The sequence below is a fragment of the Alligator mississippiensis genome, chromosome 6 (genome assembly GCF_030867095.1).
Source record: "Alligator mississippiensis isolate rAllMis1 chromosome 6, rAllMis1, whole genome shotgun sequence".
Taxonomy (NCBI): Eukaryota; Metazoa; Chordata; order Crocodylia; family Alligatoridae; genus Alligator; species Alligator mississippiensis.
The window spans coordinates 74,976,457-74,995,724 of NC_081829.1; the positions used below are offsets into that span (position 1 = coordinate 74,976,457).

Sequence of the window (19,268 nt, forward strand, 5' to 3'; positions counted from 1 at the left end):
CCTCGTTGGCATCCGCTCTTCTTCTTTCCTCCCCCCCCCCCCCCCCCCGAGGCAGAGGTTGAAAACACTCCCCGACCCAGGGATCTGGAACAGCACCGACCATGGCAGTCGGGTGCTTGGCAATCTCCAGAACCCGCGACTTCTCCTGATATAACCCCGGGAGGAGGGTGGAGAGTACAGTTAGGAGCAGACTCCGGGGTTAAGGGAAAACATCACAGGGAATCTGATCCTGGCCGTGGGAAGGGAAATGGGGTATTTCCCCTAAGAGAACAAGTGGTACCCGGGCCCCTCGAAGATGATGGTGAGCCAACCTACCGTCGAACCTTTGTGCGCGTTCCTTTCACTACCTCAGATTTGTATAACTGGCGGAACAATACCCCCAGCTTGAGAGAAGGATCCTGAAAAGGTACGAAACCTGTTTGAAACGATTTTCAAAACCCATAACCCAACTTGGGCAGATGTTCAGTCTCTTTTAGATGTCCTGTTAACACCAGAGGAAAGGAGGATGGTAGTAAACAAAGCCCGTGAGTACGTGGAAAAGGAAATTACCGCAGGGCGCCTGCAAGGAAATAAGGACAATCATGTCCCCACCCAGAAGCCAGATTGGAACCCAGACCAAGATATGACCTCCATCTGTGCCTATCGAGAATATATCCTCCGAGGATTGAGAGGTGCTGTGAAAAAACCTCAGAATCTCAGTAAGGTGTATGAGGTTCGACAGGAGACGAATGAGACCCCGAGTGCTTTCTTGGAAAGAATTTACACTACTTTCAGACAATACACCCGCGAGGACCCGGAGGCTGAATCAAACGCTCACATGGTAAATATGATCTTCATAGGTCAGAGTGCACCGGACATTAGGAAGAAATTGCAGAAGACAGACGGAGCAACAGGTATGCCTATTTCCCAACTAGTAGACATTGCTTACCAAGTATTTACTAACCGAGAAAGTGTTCAGGAAAGCAACAGGACAAGAAAGAGGAGAGAAAGATGAAAATGCAGGCAGCCCTAGTGGCGGCTGCAATCACGGGAAAACCCAGAAATGAGGGATCCCAGAGACAACCTCAGAGGCGGGGTCCATTAGAGAAAGATCAATGTGCCTATTGCAAATAAAAGGGACACTGGAAGCGGAATGCCCCAATCGGAAAGTAGGTGAAGGTGAAAAGAAAAGAGAGGAGAGCAGTGGACTGTTTGCTTTTGGAAGGGATTCAGATTGAAGGGGACCGGAGGCCCGGGAGGGAAAGATAACCCAGATCTCAGTGTCCCCTGACGAGCCTCTGGTTAAAATGCAACTAGGGGACAGAGATGAATTGGTAGAATTTCTCGTCGATACAGGTGCTGCCCATTCCGTCTTAACTCAAAAACTGAAACCTTTAAGTAAAAAGACTGTGCCGGTGGTAGGGGTCACAGGGAAGGCAGTAACATGGCCCTTCCTACAGCCAATGACCTGTAATCTTGGACAGGCCAAAGTCACCCATCAATTCTTGTACATGCCAGACTCCCCGTTCCCCTTTTAGGGAGAGACCTCCTCTGTAAACTGCAAGCTACGTTGTCATTTCAGGATGGGCAAATGTTCCTAACGGTGCCTCCTGAAAAGGGGTGGCACTTGCAGGCCTGCCTTCTTGGCCTTCTCCGAGAGGAAAGTACACCGGATATTCCTCAAATCCTGGTCGATGCTGTTGTTCCATGGGTATGGGCAGGTCACCGACCCGGGAAGGCTAAAAATGCTGACCCTGTAAAGATTCAACTTTTGCCAGGGGCCTAGCCTCCATGCGTGAAACAACATCCAATGTGGATGGAAGCCAGGAAAGGACTGAAGTCATTAGTTGAACGGTTCCTGGAGTATGGCCTTCTTCGTGAATGCACATCAGCTTTTAACACACCCATCTTGCCCGTGAAGAAGCCTAAGAGTGACGAATATCGTTTTGTTCAAGACGTGAGAGCTGTAAATAAAGTGGTTGTGAGTATACACCCGGTTGTCCCCAACCCATACACCCTGCTGTCTGCCTTGAACCCAGCTCATAACTGGTTCACGGTTATTGATTTAAAAGATGCTTTCTTCTGTATACCGGTAGAGAGGCAATCTCAGGAAATATTTGCATTTGAATGGGAAGACCCAGATACTAGCATTAAGACTCAGTTTTGCTGGACTGTCTTACCCCAAGGGTTTAAAAACAGCCCAACCCTATTCGGCACTGCATTAAGTAAGGATTTACATAGGCTAAATCTGCCACTGTTCTGTGCCCTTCTGCAATATGTGGATGACTTGCTTTTAACAGCCACCACTGAAGCAAGCTGCCTGGAGGGAACAATTTGCCTCCTTAATTTTCTGGGACAAGAAGGATATCGAGTGTCCAAAAGTAAGATGCAACCAATGTCCCAGAAGATAACGTATTTGGGATTTGAACTACAGCCTGGTCAGAGAGCCCTGTTGCCTGAAAGAAAAGAAGCTATATGCCGGCTAGCACCCCCAAAGACAAAGAAGCAACTACGGGGCTTCTTAGGTACAGTAGGTCTTTGCAGGATTTGGATTCCAAATTTTGGGGTTATTGCAAAACCTCTGTATGGAGCTACACAAGGTGATGAAAAGGTGCTCGAATGGACTGAAGAGTGTGAGCAAACATTCTGCCAGTTAAAGCAGGCTCTTATTGAAGCACCCGCCTTAGGACTACCGGACATGAGTAAGCCTTTTTCCCTTTTTGTGCATGACCAAAGGGGGGTGGCCGTTGGGGTATTAACACAAAAATTAGGTAGCTGGCAACGACCAGTGGCATATTTTTCTAAGCAATTAGACCTTGTGTCATCTGGATGGCCTGCTTGTCTCCGGGCCGTTGCTGCCACCTGTCTGCTAATAAAAGAAGCTGAAAAGTTAACCCTAGGCCATGAAATGACTGTATATGTGCCTCACGTGGTGCTTACAGTCCTGGAACAGAAAGGAGGGAACTGGTTAACCCTGGGACGAATGGCTCGATATCAGGCCATCCTCCTCGATAAGCCTGAAATAAAATTGGCCATTTCTCGCACTGTAAATCCAGCAACACTGTTGCCACCTATGGCTGACACACCAGATCTTGTACGATTGCCTGCAAACATTGGAAGCTGTTTACTCCTCAAGACCAAACCTGAGAGACCGACCCCGTGACAATGCTGAACTGGAATTCTACATGGATGGCAGCTCGAGTATGGAGAATGGAATTCGAAAATCCGGATACGCTATCGTGACTACAAAGAATGTGATAGAAGCAGGACCTTTAAACCCATCTGTTTCAGCTCAAAAGGCTGAACTCATTGCTATGACTCGGGCTTTGCAATTGGCGGCCAACAAAACTGTCAATATTTATACTGACTCTAAATATGTTTTCCTTGTTTTACATGCTCACGGAGCGCTGTGGAAAGAGCGGGGTCTACTTGATGCTAAAGGAGCAAGCATTAAGCATAGCAAGCAAATAAAAGCGCTCCTCAAGGGAGTCTGGGAACCGAAGGAGGTAGCAGTAATGCATTGTAAGGCACATCAGAAAGGGAACGACCCCTCCACAAAAGGTAATCGATTTGCTGACGCTACGGCAAAGAAAGCAGCTAAAAGACCTCAGACAGACTTGCTGCCCGAAGTAAGTAATCTGTTACCTCTCCTCCCAGACCTATTTCAGCCTGTCACACCACAGTATGGGGAAAAAGACAAACAATTAATAAAAGAGTTCCAAGCAAAGAAGGGGGAGCACAGGTGGCTAGTAGCAAAGGATGGCCGCATTATTATCCCAGCTGCCTGGGTTCATGCGGTAGTAAAAAGCACTCATCATGGCACCCACTACGGACCCAGGGCCCTGGTAAGATGGATCAGTCACTATGTAACTGGAGTGGGATTAAAAGAGGCTGCCAAGAAGGTATCAGAAACATGTGAGGTCTGCCAGAGAAATAACCCAAAAGGAGGGAGAAAAGAAACTCCAGGACATCAGAGAATAGGCAATGGGCCAGGAGAAGAATGGCAGGTGGATTTTACCGAGTTGCCCCGGCAACAAGGGATGAGCTATCTCCTTGTCTTTGTGGACACTTTCTCTAATTGGGTTGAGTGCTTCCCATGTCGGACTGCCCAAGCCCGAGAGGTGGTCAAGGTGCTCCTACGAGAAATCATACCTCGCTTCGGACTTCCAAAAGGAATAGGGTCAGACAATGGCCCACATTTCATTGCACAAATTACTCAGAAGGTTTCTGAGTTCCTGGGAATCAGCTGGCATTTACACACCCCTTGGAGACCCCAGTCCAGTGGAAAGGTGGAACATATGAATCAGACCTCAAAAAGACACCTTGCAAAGATTTGCCAAGAAGCTCAACTCAAATGGCCAGAGGCCCTACCCTTGGCCCTGTTACGAGTAAGGGTCGCACCACATTCTAAATTGGGATTAAGCCCGTTTGAGATAATGTATGGTAAGCCTTACACTCTGAGTCTGCCCATGGGTACTGAACAACAGTTACATGTTTTAGGAGAGGGAATGATTAGAGAATATGTATGGTCCTTAGTTTCTGTTTTGTCTTCCATCCATCAGCAGGTACGGGACGTGCTGCAGTCACAGGATCAGTCTCCTGCCCCGGAAAACCGACTATTACCTGGGAGTTACGCCCTTGTGAAAGACTGGAATGAGGAACCACTTCGAGCCAGATGGAAGGGCCCATATAGGGTACTCTTGACGACCCCAACGGCAGCAAAGCTCGAGGGAATCAAGACTTGGATACATTCCAGTCGCCTAAAGCTGGTGGCTGGACCAGAACAAGAAGGAACCCCTGCAGACTCCGGGACTGGAGGCAGAGAACAGTGGAAGGTGGAGCCAATAAGAGACTTAAAATTCCTATTCAGAAGAAAGGAACTTTAAATAATTTGTCAATTTTTGATCAAGTTTTACAGCCCTTATCATGAAATTGGTCAAGGTTTTATTGTGGGGCGTCCTGATCTGTCCACTCCTTCTCATAAGAGGGGAAAACCTTTTACAACAAAAATTTGACCCTCAGGAAAATGTCTGGATTTATCTGGCCTGGGAAATTTTAAATAGAACGGACTTCTGCTTAGCGGTAGGGATCAATGCTCACCTGGTTTTTACCTCATGCTTAATCGCAATACCAACTCCTTTGAAAATTTTACAAAATTATACTATGTTGAAAAATGTAGATAAGGAAAGTACATATCAGGATATATATAAGTGGGGGACTATTGTAAAAGATAAAAGCAGAAACATGTTCTCCTTATGGGTTCAGGCAACAGCTAATGCTTCCGAATGTTTCCTAATGGTTAATTGTACCGGTAATTGCCTTAAATTGAACCAAGGTAAAAATGTCCTCTGTAATGAGACCAGTCAAATATCCTATGCATACGCACATACTGTCCTTCCTCGAGGATGGTTTCTAGCCTGCGGGAGAATAATATATTCATACCTCCCAGCGAATGCTACTGGAGGACCATGCACCATTGCCTGGGTAACTGCAGTTCTTCCAAGGAAATCTTACCTAATGCACACTGAACAAACCCCTCTCGGTGGGAGGTATAAGCGGGCATCCACTACTCTCACCGCTGATTGCGATGAGAATGATTCCCCTGGACTATTATCTAAGGCTGAATACGTAGCATTTGCTGTATCTATGGTGGGGGTTCCAGGCCTCGCTGTAAGTAATAGTAGAAATCTTAATGCAGTGGCCTGTGTTCTAGCAAAAGGACTAAATGCTACATCTCGAACTCTTTCAGCCCTGAATGCTGAACAAAAACAATTAAGAGACGCTGTGTTGGAGAATAGAGCCGCTATTGATTATCTCTTATTACGACACAATCTTGGGTGTGAAACTTTAAAAGGAATGTGTTGTTTCAACCTCACCGATAATTCTGTGCTAATTGAAGACAAAATTGGTGCCTTACAACAATTGGCACAGACGTTAAAAAAATCATCTGGCTTAGACTTTTCCTGGTTAAATTCCTGGCTTCCCAATTTTAGATGGTTGAGACAGTTATTTAGTATAGTTGTCTTGTTTTGTGTTATAGGGATTATGGTTTGTTGCTGTATCCAATGTTTACCTATTTTTATATCTATCTTCAGGCCTAAGGTAAATCAAATGATTTTACAAACAAATTATAATAATAATTAAAAATGCTCCAAAGGGGGGAAATGTAAGGAGTGACCTAGAAACCTCTACTCGAAGACAAAGCAGAAGAGAATGCTATGTGAAAAATGCCCATCTGCAATGATAAGGAGGAGAAAGTCCTAGATAAAGGGGGCTTGAAAACAAAAGAAGAAGCAGAGTACTGGGTTAAAGGGCTCATTAAAATACTAAAAATCACACCCCTAGGTGGGGAAGGAGTATGCTAATGAAACGCACATGTATGTAAATGAGATACATAGCTAAAACACAGGTATAGAGACATGCTCAGTAAAGAACTTCTTGCGTCACTCACTTATAACCAATCAGCAAACAAGCCCGCTTGTGAAAACTTGAAAACTCCTGTATAAAAGATGCTTAGAAATAGTGATCTGGTGTGCTTGTTACGTGAAATTATTCCGCTCGCACCTTTTATTGCTAGTAATAAACCTTCTTTGTACTTTCACCCCTGGTATCATTATTGGCCTTTGCATACCGAGCACGATCCCAGACTTGAGCTGGGGCACAACAGTTGCAGGAGGGAAAGGCGGGGGGTGGTAGCCTGGCTCCAACCCAGCTGTAGGGGGAGAGGACCTGGTGCACTCCTAACTGCAGTGCAGGGCTTGGAGCATGGGACTTTGGCAATGGGAGAGGGTGGGCATACTAATCAGTACCACTCCCCCACTGTCAAATTTTGAAACCAGTTCAGAGCTCTGTGGGGTGGATGTCATGGCTCCATGGGCTACACTTGACACCTGGGTCAGAGTTGCAGCACCCTAGATATTCTACAGCATCAGTTCTGAACGCGCCATAATGCCAGTGTTTATACCTCATTTAAAATCCCCTCCAATGAAATACATACATTATTTCTGGAGTTTGCAAATGGCTCAGTGTTTATTGGCTGCCCAGAGGCCTAATAAAGTGAAAATTCTGCCTACTTCAGAAGGCCAAAAGAAGAAAAAAGAAAGAAACTCTGTCCCAATAAGATGTAAAGCTGTGTAGAGACAGAATAACTTGTATTAATTATCTGCCAGTCTGCTTTACACTGCAGCTCTTTATCCCAAACATTGGTTTCTCAGCTCTTGCCTGTTAGGGTCACGAAGCTTCTGGGACTTCCTGCAGACACATGACTGGAGTAGCAGCATGATACTAAGAAGCGAACTTGTTTGCTTTTTAAAAAGCAATCAGAAGAGATGTGTAGAACACTGTTTCCTCTACCAGAGTCCGGCTATCCCTAATGGCACTGGCTTCCTGAGTCAGCCTCCACATTTTCTTTACCTCGATTGTATTGCTCACTGAATGAGAAAAAGAATTTGTCCTTGTTTTGGGACATTACAAAAATGCACAGAACATGGTCAGTAATTCCTCCAAACTTATTCGCATGACCCTGACTGGCATATGGGGAAGAGGCCAGGGTCAGGTAGTTACATAATGTGAAATAGAGCATATCAAATCCACTTTCAAGTGACAGGTAACCCCTAAGAATAAAGTTTCAGAGGCTCCATAGCCTATACAACATATAGAAAGCTATGGGGCAATATTTAGAATGCTAACTAGTACTAGCTAAGCCTTTATATTCATATCTATATACTATGACTTAAAAGTAAAGAACCTTCAAATATGGCATAGGTTTGTGGTTTATTTTTTTTTAAGTCCTTGTTTCTTTTAAAGAAAATAGATTAAAAAAAACAAATCTTCTACAACATGTAAATAATGACTTTAAAGAAAAAAAATCAATGACATTCAGTATAAAAGTCTGAAATAAAAGGAGATTTATTGCAAACATATTTAGCTGATGAAGGCCTCTCAAATCTTCTAGGCTGTTTCTTTATTTTCATAAAATTCTGTGGGGTAATAAAATTGTTCTGAGCTCACTGTAATAGACGTAGAAAAAATGGCTCGTATTTTAAAAATGTTAAATTTTCATTGAGAAATGTAATTGTTTGTGTGCATTAAATCATTGGCATTCTGAAAAGGACCAAATGTTTTAATAACAGAAAAATTAAGGGACAAATGTTAGACAATATTTTTGTTGCAAAACTGAAAGAGTGATAGTAAACATTTTAAAAGTACCATATAAACACATCTGCTTTTCTATCATACACTTAGGTTCTTCCTTGGCTAGATTACAAATACAAATTTAGAAAATTAATGAGGCATCCTTTAATATTACCTTTCCTAGAAAAGGTTTGCTGGAGTTGCATAATGATTTTGCTTGTCAATTCTGCTAAGTTAATTTTGGCTAAAATAATGGTGCTGGATTTGACATTGATATAGATAAAACACACATTTTTAATTAATTGTTGGATTCTATACCTTGCGTTTCTACATTTTTGTTGGATTTAGTTAAGTCATAGCACTTATACAAACCTTAAAAACTGGAATTATCACAGTTAATACTTGCACTGTATCCCTACCTTCACTTGCTTAAAGAGAACCACATTCATTGGACTATGTGACCTCATGAGGTCCATTCCAGCCCTACTTTACTAATGATCAATCTGGACAAAAAACATTTCAGAAAGGTGTCTCATTTCTTGGGTAGAAAGAGAAGGAGGAAGACCAGAACAGCCAAAAGTTATGTGAGATGTAGAAAACATTCATTCTGAGCTTGGATTTGAAACCTGTGCTTAATTATCAAACTTTATACAACTTTTATCTCCTCCTCTCATGTGTTACACTGGACCAATGGATATTTAATTATTTATACCAGATTTAATAATTCAAACAGAAATGACTAAAAGAAAGTAACCTAGTAGACTGACTGTAGACAAACTTGCTTGAGATATGCGAGATCCAGGTTCATGACTCCACTCCAAATCTGGGTCTCCTGAACCCCCATCAAAGCCCTAAAATGGCTATTGATAGCCAACTGAGCTATAGTTGCATACACATACACTAATTTTTCACCTTCCACCCAGTACATTAGGAAATCTTATTGTTCCAAGTCAGATTTTGAAACCCCTCTTTTTGGCTGGTGGGGCAGCAGAAGTGGGAATCTTTGTTTTCCAGCCAACCCCACCAAAAGCTTTGCTGGTTCAGTAGTCATACAGCTTAACTTTTCAACAGAGCTCAGGGTTTAAAGACACTCAGAAATTCATCATATGGGTCAGAAAGCTGACAAGTATTTTGTTCTAATCAACTCACTTGGTTAATGTGGCCAAATTTTTGTTCATAAACTATGTTAATAACAGAGGTGTAACTAGCAAGTTTTATGGAGAGGAGGGGAAATTGCTGACCACCAGCTTGTTGGGGGTCTGTTTTACCTGCTCCTTAGATTCAAGGATCCCAGCTGCTGCTGTCACGGTATAGGACTGTTGCTGCAGTGGGGGCTCCCTGGGTCTTGCCATCTTAACACCCTGTCTAAATCAGTGTCTAGGAAAGTGCCCAGCTCACCCACCCCTAGGAACACTACTATAGAGTAGCTTGGTATTTAAGTCATATTGTTAATTATTTGAAAGTTCGTCAGTGCTTTTCAAGTTGTGATTGAGTCCCTCACCATTCTTAATAGGTTAGGTAAGAAAGGCCTGTTTTGTCTTTTCAAAGAGCCATGCTTATAAGTCTTGGAAAGATCTTTCCAAAGTAAGCATTACTAAAATCTAATTGGCTTTACATTAATGGCAAAGGGCAAAGGCTTTACATTAATGAAAAGGTATATAGGTATGCTGTACAACAAACTGAATTCCAGAAAAACACATTTACATGTGTTTGGAGGAGTGTTGCAATATGCTATTTATGACATCATTGAATATAGCAATTAACAAAGGGGAACATTAAAAATAAAAAAGATATAGACTCACATAGTGCACAATACACCCTGAAAGCGGTTTATCATATATATCTCACCAGATTCAATACTGACATGATTAAATATTACAAAAGCTGTAGTTCTTGGTTAATTCAGCTATTTTTTCATTGTAAAAAAATGATGAGTCATCCACTGAATTGGACCTTAGCTTAAATAACTAGAAAGGAAACAAAAATCACCCATGTTCACTTAAACAGGATCTCATCTCTAGTAAAAAAATGGGTTCACTGGTTCATGAGGGAATGCAAAAGCTCTGTCATCCATCTTTAAATCCTTGGAGGATTGGGAATAATCAATTTCTACATATCAGTTTTTTGTTCAATTTTTAAGGCATAGAAATGTTCTACAGCTTTCCTCAGAAAAATATAAACAAGAAGGCTTGAAATAAGGCCTAACAAGTGCTATAGCTCACTACAGGAAATTTGGACCTATAATAAACTAGTATAATCTTGACTGTAAAAATGTTTAGTTCATAGTTTTATTTTAAATATTACAATTTTATTTTAAATATCACTGTTCATGAGTGAGTCTAATTTCCATGTTTCTGCAAAAAGTCAACCAACCGGAATGCAAATGCTAGAACTATGCAAGGATCACTTACGGTATTATCAATAACCGTGATAACAGAAGAGGATTAAAAAGACAGGTTCCTGTTGGTTTCATGTGATAAAAAGGTGTTTATCAATATTTGTCAGAAACACCAAGCTAAATCAATACTGTACTCGCAGTTTCAAGCTCATAAGCAGGTCTTTAAATGCAAAATAAAAGGCTAAAAGTAGGGACCAAATCTTATTTGTTTTATTCACATTCTTATTTCTTCATCAAGGAAAATCAATGGGATTTTTCATGGGAGAAAGGTGGAAAATGTTATAAAAACTTCTATAAAATTTAAAAATGTTTACTGTGCTCCTTCAAGAAACTACTGTCCTCCTTACACTTGAAATACTAGCATTTATTATAAGTCATGAACATCTAGATCACTAATATAAAATAAAGTATAAGCAACTGATTCATGTATTTAGAAATACTTGTGGCTATTTGTGAGGACTTGACTTGAAATTTTTGCAGAAAGCACATACTTTCATTTAGCAAATATGTACGTAATACACAATATGCAATAAATGTAAAACTGCTTCCACTCTAGTATATGATTGCCAGTAAAAATGGGCAAAATAAAAAATATGGAAAAATATTACATACAGCCATTTACATCCTTTTAAGTTACATGTTTAGTTATGGAACTAATGGACCCTATTTACTCGATCATTGTGTAACAAGGGAGCTTAGTAAAGTCACTGCTATGACTATGGTAAAGTTAAACTGTTTTTGTAGTTGTGATGTTTCTGGGAATATGATACAACTAACTGTTTCATTTGCATAATGGAGCTAAATAAAAAATATTGTTCTATTTAGTATTTAGCTTAGGCTGCTTCTACTTCACCCCCAGAACTCAGGAAAGGCACTTGTGCCCGATAACTTGTCTCCCAAGTGTATCACTGCTCCAATAAAAGATATTACCAAAAAGCCTTGCTATTACCATAACATGCATATATGATTCTACAGTGCCCTCTTGTGTTTTATATATACATTCAACTATGTCTACCTAAACACAAAATTTAGAGCATAAAATATGTACTTATACACTGAAAAAAATAGTGAATACAACACTTGAGCTCACAAACTGGATAACCGTTTTTCTTTGTATTTATACAGCTTGGGAAAGACAAATCAGGAATTGCTTGTGACAAGTAAATATACTGTTATTTATAAATGTGTTATTCTCAATGGTCAATTTTCAACCATTTTTTAAACAAAACTACAGCCTTAAAAAAAAACAACAACAAACTCCAGCCTAAAGATTAGCTAAAACAAAGACATTCCCATGTAGAGAGAAAAACACATTATATCTACTCTCTGATGGATAAGATAAACACCCTTGAATTAAGAGTCCATCATTGCTTAAGTCAGAATTCCCATAAGTACCATGTGAACGTACATTAGGATTTAACCCACTATTGCTCCTAGTGGTTATATGTATTCATTCTTACTTGGTTTGTTCATACTGATCTTGCTACTTTGGATATCCTGAAATTGCTTTTGCTGCTGGAAACTATAGAACATTAGAATGGGAATTTGACTTACTAAGGTCATTGGATAAACTCCAGTTTTTTATCCAATGACTTCAGTGGATGTTGGAGGATTTTGTCACTTGTCCCTTAGCTAGCATGCAAGCAAGACACTTACGAACTGCCTAGCTTCTGTGCTCCCAGATTCACTTAAGAAAGACGGGGTTACCCTGAAGATCTACCATTGCAATTCTAATGGCTTTGGTCCTGAATCAGGGATGACTTTTTTTTTTTTTTTAACTTGTAGAAGAATTTGGCCTTAACCAGTTTCACATAAAGCAGTGTCACACTTACAATTGCTTTCAGCCCAGAATTTTCACTTGTATAAAGGAACATTAAACAATTCAACAACCGTCTAAAATATTATGTACACTTACCATTTCTTGAATCAGAAACTATTTATAGAGATCTGACATCTGCTCTGCCTATTTGCAATAGTAACCTTCTTCCTTAAAAGTGGAACTGTTTTCAGCAAAATGAAAGGCTGGAGACAGTGCCTGATTTAAAATTTGCCCTTGTATTATTCAGCTTAGTGACAGAGATTATACCAGGGCTGGGCAAAATACAGTCTGTGGGCTGAATTCAGCCCACCAGGCAATTCCATCCAGTCCACGGGGCCCCTCCATAAGCTCTGGCCTTGTGCTGCCCCTCTCAAGACAGCACATCCCCGCAGGACAAGCAGATCTGGTTGCTAAGCAAACCCCCAGCTTGGCCTGACCCGCCCCAGCCCTGAGCCAGCTAGAGACAAGAAGCCTTTGCCGGGCAGAGCTTGTGCCTGGTCACCCCAAGGCTGTTTCCAGACTCCCTGCCTGTGAGTCTGGAAATGGAGGTGAGAGCCCCACCAGCACAGGGCCAGGGACTCCCACTGGGGGGAAGCGGGTAGAAACATGGGGTGTGCTCGCTGCAGGAGTGTGGGAGCTGCGTGCTATGGGGCTGGAGGGGGACTGGCCCCACTCACTGCCATCATGTGCAGCTTCAGGGACTTGCACACTCTAGAGACTCCAAGGACCTCCCCCCCCCCATACCCTTCCACACACCCCAGCCCCCATCGTACCCACCCCCTCCCACCCCCCCACCATACTCCCAAACACACTCCTCCACATCTTCCCCCTGCCACCATACCCACATCTCACACACATCCCCACACAACATACAAGGGTAAGACTATATTTTGAGCTCTTATGCAATCGCCTCTAGATAGACTATGCATACACACATAAATTAGGACAAAACTATTTAAAAAAAAAAAGTTGTAGTAGATGTTTGATTTTTTTTAGCATATGATTTAGGTTTTTTTTCTGGTTTCAAGACGATACCCCCCCCCCCAAAGGAGTACTGATGGGGCTAGGGGAGGGACTTCTGGTGGCAAAAGTCAGGGAATAGGGGTGGGAATTCTAGTCCCAAGATGGCGACAAGGAGGCGGGGCACCTGTTAAGGGGAGGGTCTACCCTTGTACCCCTTGACAGCTCACCAAAACTTGTTAAGTGGCCCTCCAGCCAAAATAATTGCTCACCCCTGCATTATACTATGTTATTGGCTTAATGATAACAAGTATTCCTGGAAGCACTGACATATTTAGTAATATAACATAGCTTATTTTCCAGAGTATGAAACTGAGAGAATAAAAAAAGGTTTAAGACACATGGAACAAGGAATAGTACTGAGAGTAAAATATTACTATATGTTGTTATAAATGGAGTAATGTTAAATTATTTTCTTGTTTAATTTAGAGTAGGGCCTCCTTGTGTTAAGCACTGTACACACTTTTATTTTGCATTCTAAGCAGATGTGACATAGGGTAAAAGGAAAACAGTCACAGAGAAATGAACTAAAACTAAATTTGTTTGTGTCTCTTTTTGCTTCTTTATAATTTAGAAAGAAGGCTTGAAAAATGTTTGTTCTCTTTTATCTGTACTTTAGAAATGCAGGGTTTATCTATTCTTGCTGAGCATATCAAAGAAATGTATTGTGAATTCCCTTTTTACCAGGTTCATTTAGCACTGCTAAATTGATGTAAAAAAAATCAAGAAACTTGTCAAAAATCTTTTTTCAGTTGTGCCTCATTTAGAAGGACATCATTTATTTTAACTCACAATGTATCTATGTTATCCCCATAGGTTCAGTGATGAAAAATTAAGGTAGAAACAAACAATCATGAAACTGAAGCTGAAGAATTCATCTTGCAGCATTTTAGTTTCCTAAATGAATAATCTTGCTTCCTTCCAGTTTGTGACATTGTCATGTTCTGTTTTCATTGTTACATTTGAAAACAGGGCTGTGCATCATTCATCTTTCCTGCAATGTCGTTTTTAAACAAGACAAGAATTCCTAATCTAAAGAAGCAAGGAGAATTTATAATTTGCTGCTTTGGGGAAGATTTCTCAGCCCTTCTTTGTGATAAGCAAATAAGGATACAAACTCTGTTTTTCTATCACATTAAGAATCTTTTAAAAGTCAGGTGCTCCCTTCTGGTGCGCCAGAATTTACAGACTCCTGGAAGAACCATAAGAACCAACCTACATCAATTGCAATTTGGCAGAGGCAACATCTCAGATTGGAGGCGTTAAATAATTTGAAAAACATGTTTAAAGATAAGCACTTCTGTTTTAACGCCTCCAAGTAGCCTGATTATTGGAGTCACTACAAATTTGGAATAGCTGTTTGCAGGATCTGGCAACTCCTACAACACACATGGGATCACATCACTTCTTGCAAGAGCTATGGTCCATACAGATATTTCACATGCAGCCTGTAGGGTCTAGGCTTCTTGAAGTGGTAGCATTTAGTTGCTTTTTTTTCCTATTTAGTCACATACTCATCCTTAGAAGCCTTTTATCCAAATGTATTGTCCACTAATGAAAAGCTTTCAGAGATGCTTGTTAATGGGTTACTTGCTTGATCTAGTGAGCCTCCTTGTGGAAGTTCTACTACATACCATGTCTGCATTTTCAGTTGAAAACTTGAACTGAACTTCTTTTTTTTCCTTCATCAATTTAGTTTGGTTTCTCCATTCTTGAAGCATTTCTTTATCTCTGAAAAGGTTAATTTTTTATCAAATTTTTAAATCACATTATTAAAAAAAAATATTATCACTTCTTTTTACCTGCTGAACTAGGTTGCTATTGAACAATATGTGAGGCAAAATATATATGTCCAAGGAACATTTTCGTGAAGCATTAACATTGTAATGGAAGATCAGTACTTTAAAGGAATACCACAGCATGCTGCAGCAGCAGAGGAGTATAAGAGCAAAAAGATTCAAATTCAAAATTGAAACAAAAAAGGAACTAAATTGCTCAGAGGATTTACAGGCCACATAGCTTCTATTTTTAGGGTCCCTGGCACACATTACACTTGTGGCATTAATTATGTCATGCATGGCAAAGGCGTTCCACGTGCACCCAATTTAAGATCAAATGGCAAAAATGTTCCACATACAATGTTTGTACGGGACCTTATATCAGTTGATCGATTGGTTGGTTGTCAGAATCAGCCCTGGACAGCCTGGTCTCCAGCCCACGGTCACCAACAATCTTGTCAGCAGTGGCGAGGAGCAGCCCCAGTTCTCCAGCTGGCTCAGGGCTGTCCTATGGGCTGTGAGTGCCAGGCACGGGCTCAGAGGCTCCCAGCAGGGGCAGACAAAGGGCTTCCCCTGCTGGGGACTTTAAACCATGGGTGCAGGTTTAAAAGTCTCCAGTGTGGGAAGCCCTTCAGTAACTCTGCCAGGAACCTCTGGATCCCTGTGCCTGGAAGCCCCATTGGAGCTGCCAAGTGCATGGTTTATAGTCCCACTAAGGGAAGGCTTCAAACCAGCTAGGCAGTGGTGTGACTGGGCTTGAAGAATTTTATGCCCCATCCCAAACATCATACCTCCTGCCATGCCAGACATGCATGACAGGAGGCACAGTGGTTGGGATGGGGTATAAAATTCCTCCAAGCCCAACTGTGCCATTGTTTTAATGGCTGTCAGGGGACCAGATAACTTTAATCTGGCTAGGTGAGAGCACTAAGTAAAGATGAGTTTACTGAGATATAGAGTATTGGGCCAGAATGTTGCCGAGGTTACTTAAATTTGACCCCTCATATTTTCTAGAATTTCTCAATAGATGGCTTTAACTAATGTCTTATCTAACTTTGTCTTTAATATCTGCAATTAAGATTTTATTGTTAAAGTCTTTCCTAGTAAAGTATCTAAGTTAAGCTTTTCCTTCCTTAGTTCCCATCTATTTCTCCTTGGCCAACCATTGCCTACCTGACATTATAAATGAAGTAACTATCGTCTATCATTTACCCAAATCCAAGATTACTCTGAATTTAAGATGATTCCCCCAATATTTAGATACAAGCCATGGAAAATGTATTAAATTTGTTATAATTTTTCCTGTCATGTAATGTTTGAATGGTTCTCTTAAATCTTACCCCCATCACCACCATTGCTGTAGTCAGGGTGAGCAGTGGCAAGGGGCAGTGGGGTGGGGGGCTGGCAGCAGCAGAGTCAAGTGGACTGATCCCTGTCCCTTGTCATCTGTCCCAACACTCACCTGCCTGGCTGCCTGCCTGCCTTCCCCGCAGTGCTTGCACGCCCCATTACTGTCCTTGCAGTACCTGTAAACCCTGCTGCCTGCCCCCCGACACTTGACCTCCTCCCTGTACCTGTACCCTCTGATGTTTGCACCTATCCCCCCCCCCACTTGCTCCCTCTTCTGCTGCCCTCCCTGTAGGGCCCTTCCCCCAGCTGCCTGCCCTCTGCATCCCTCCTGCACACCTATGATTATGTTCTCCTTGCAGCTCTGGCTTTTGCTGGGGTCCCACTCTGGCCTGGGGCACGGAACATGGAACAGGTGCTGCCTCTGGCTCTAGCCCAGCCATGTAGCAGCCATTGTGGAGACGGCAGCTTCTAGCCAGGGCTAGAGCTGCCACTACTGCCGCTCCTGTGTGGTCAGGCTTAGGCCAGATGTAGATGCTCTGTGCTCCCTGCCCTGGGCTGAAGTGGGGCTCCAGTAGGAACCAGAGCTGCAAGGGGAAGGTAAACAGTGGCAGGGAATAAAGGTAAGGGGAGTAGAGGCTGCAAGGAGAGAGGGGACATCAGCTGCGGCTCCAACTCTGCCTGTGGGCTCAGTGTTAAAGTTGGAGCCACAACTGCTTCCTCCTTATGCCTCCACAACTTGTTCTCTTACCTAGGATGAAGGGCTCTCCCCACACCCTCAGCCAGTGTTGAATGGGGAAAAAAGCCTTGTCTTAGATTCCAGTAAATACAGTATATTGCACTTTGGAGGAACTTATCAACTTTTTATCATCTCTACCAACGGTTCTCAACCTTTTGCACCTTACATCCCACCTATGTAAGGTAAAAAAATCTTGGTTCCCATCAGTCAATGAGTGCAGCGGGGTCCCCCAGAGGTTAGTCGAAGAGTGGGGGGCTGGGGGTCAGGCAGCAGCCAATCAAAGCACGCAGAAGCGAAACTAGAAGTCCTGCTGTGGCACTTTCGGTTTCGCTGCCGTGACCTGTCCCACCTAGAGGACCTTCGCATCCCACCAGTGGGATGTGTCCCAGCAGTTGAGAAACCCTAATCCATACCAAACTCTTTTAACATCTCTTCCAGTCTTTTCAGATGATGTTCCCAAAATTCCTTTAATTTCTATTGTTTTCTCTACATTTTACTCATGGGCCACATCCAGACATGCAGGCATGTGTGGTTTGTGGTGCCACAAGTTTCTTTGTGGCACCACAAACTGCATATGTTGCATATTAAACTGTGTGTGGCACTACTGATTTTTAGTGCTGGGGTAACATTTGCTACCAGGATTCCTGAGAAGCTGGAAGTGGGGAACGGATGGGGAACTGCTGGCTAGGGTCTGCTAGGCCTGCTGCCTGCTCCCCTGTCTCCACATACCACTTCTCAGCTGGCTGGAGTACAGCGTGCCTCAATGTGGGGGTTGCCGTGCCCCAGCCAGTCCTCTCACCCTGCAGCACATGGAGCAGTGGAACAATGCGTCCCACTGCAAACTACACAAGAAGGGGTGTGCACTGCAGGACAAAGTAGCGGCACAAATTTGTGCCACTACTATTTGTGCTGCTGCAAACACATGCCCCTGCTTATATGGACACAGCCACAGATTTCTACATTCTGTCAAAGTGTCAAAAACTAACCGTGAACAGGGCTGAAAATGAAGCTGTAGAGATGTCATGGTACCATACATTGCTTTTATCCAGGTCCCTTTTCACTTTTGCACCATATGCAGAGTTGGAAATGACATAAGAGCTACATTTAGTTTCTCAAACCAGAGGATGTCCTTGCACTGAGCTGATCTCTCCAGGATTGCACATGCTGGCTTTAGGGCAAGCTTGTGCCGGTGGTGAAATGCAAAGCAACTGCCAGTCTGGAGAACATGAATCATATTTCCTGGCCTGAAAAGTTCAAATACGGTCAAAAGGAGATGAAGTATAATGATAAGCTGCATGAATGACTGGAGATATTTAACAAGAATTTTATTAGTTCCATGATTTTTGTTTGGATTTTAAAAAAATTATCATTCAAGTTATATAATTTGTTGTTAATACTTCACCATGTCTAGGAACTATGGAATTTTTAAGGATCAGTGACCAGATATAACATTCTACTTTTACATGACATATGTACACATGCCTCCAAAAACAATGCTGTCATTCTGAAAGCAAGACCAGGGCATAAAATCCAGCACATATACATATGCCAGCTTAATTGTGGGAGGGAGTTAAGACAGAAACAAATTTTCAAAATATATTTCTGATTTCTCCAAATGGCAACATATTAGTTAGGATCAATTAATAAACTACAGGACTAAATGGCTCATTTACTAACATCAGTCTAAATCAAGGCCTTAGTAATCAGATCATAGGTGGTCTAGCCTACTGGTTAAGCCACTGAGGGAAGACAGGATCTGGGACCCAAATAACTGTCTGGAGGGAAATTCAAGGAAACAGTCCAAAACACAGGCCAAGGTAACTGTCTTGGAATCAGATGCTGAGTTACCAAGTCCAAGAGACAATCACTAAGCCAAAGTCCAAGAGCAGAGCCAAACCAGGGTAAAGAATCAAGAGGTTTACCAAAGCAGATCAGGGTCAGAACTGCTGGCTAGCACAGGAGTCTGCTGCCACAGCTTGGTCTATATGGGTGGGTGGCACTCCCAGCAGCCAATCAGGAAGCTAGCCAGTTAATTAGCTGGGGCAGAACTTGTCA

The 19,268-nt window shown here is 42.3% G+C and overlaps 2 protein-coding genes across 6 annotated transcripts in view; one reads left to right on the top strand and one right to left on the bottom strand.

The window, feature by feature from the left end:
* LRRC27 (leucine rich repeat containing 27) overlaps nucleotides 1-19,268 on the bottom strand; it is an 85,798-nt gene that overhangs the window by 18,135 nt on the left and 48,395 nt on the right. For all 5 annotated transcript variants that reach the window (XM_059730015.1, XM_019482918.2, XM_019482917.2 and 2 more), the window contains exon 8: nucleotides 14,984-15,080. In XM_059730015.1, coding sequence (XP_059585998.1) covers nucleotides 14,984-15,080 — 97 coding nt within the window. The remainder of the gene's footprint in view (nucleotides 1-14,983; nucleotides 15,081-19,268) is intronic.
* On the top strand, nucleotides 3,620-4,865 carry LOC132251198 (uncharacterized). The gene has a single exon (XM_059730014.1). It carries the CDS (start codon nucleotides 4,020-4,022, stop codon nucleotides 4,863-4,865), a length of 846 nt encoding a protein of 281 aa, XP_059585997.1. The 5' UTR covers nucleotides 3,620-4,019.

What these genes read in the sequence shown, in the direction of transcription:
- LOC132251198 (XM_059730014.1), top strand. Translation starts at nt 4,020, where the DNA reads ATGAGCTATCTCCTTGTCTTTGTGGACACTTTCTCTAATTGGGTTGAG.